Source organism: Buceros rhinoceros, unplaced genomic scaffold (assembly GCF_000710305.1).
Source record: "Buceros rhinoceros silvestris isolate BGI_N320 unplaced genomic scaffold, ASM71030v1 scaffold7425, whole genome shotgun sequence".
NCBI lineage: Eukaryota > Metazoa > Chordata > Aves > Bucerotiformes > Bucerotidae > Buceros > Buceros rhinoceros.
The window spans coordinates 51,663-52,115 of record NW_010411078.1 but is presented as its reverse complement, the minus strand read 5'-3'; the positions used below and the strand labels follow the sequence as shown (position 1 = coordinate 52,115).

The window sequence follows — 453 nt, the reverse complement described above, 5'->3', positions numbered from 1 at the left end:
AGCAGGACTTCAGGCTAGAAGATGATAATAGTCCCCTCCGGCCTACAAAAGCTGTGATGCTGTAAAATTTTAATATATCCTTGAAAAGACAAATTTAGACGCGATTCTAGCCGTTCTCCACATCGCCTTCTCACCAGACAGATGTCTGCGCCCTGGCTCCTGTGCATCATAAGCGGTGCTGGTGCTCACCAGATTTGGGGTTGCAGAGCACCGGGGGACTGCTGCTGAGCGTCGGGCTGCTACTACAAAAGCTGTGATGCTGTAAAATTTTAATATATCCTTGAAAAGACAAATTTAGACGCGATTCTAGCCGTTCTCCACATCGCCTTCTCACCAGACAGATGTCTGCGCCCTGGCTCCTGTGCATCATAAGCGGTGCTGGTGCTCACCAGATTTGGGGTTGCAGAGCACCGGGGGACTGCTGCTGAGCGTCGGGCTGCTACTGAAGTACCC

General features: G+C 51.2%; 1 protein-coding gene across 1 annotated transcript in view; it reads right to left on the bottom strand.

Annotated features, from left to right (window-relative positions):
- Positions 1-453, bottom strand: part of LOC104493215 (DEP domain-containing mTOR-interacting protein) — a gene marked incomplete at its 3' end in the record, with an annotated part of 55,973 nt that overhangs the window by 3,898 nt on the left and 51,622 nt on the right. The window contains exon 7 of the mRNA XM_010135862.1: positions 390-453. This exon is cut by the window's right edge and continues 24 nt beyond it. Within this exon, the coding sequence (XP_010134164.1) occupies positions 390-453 (64 nt within the window). The remainder of the gene's footprint in view (positions 1-389) is intronic.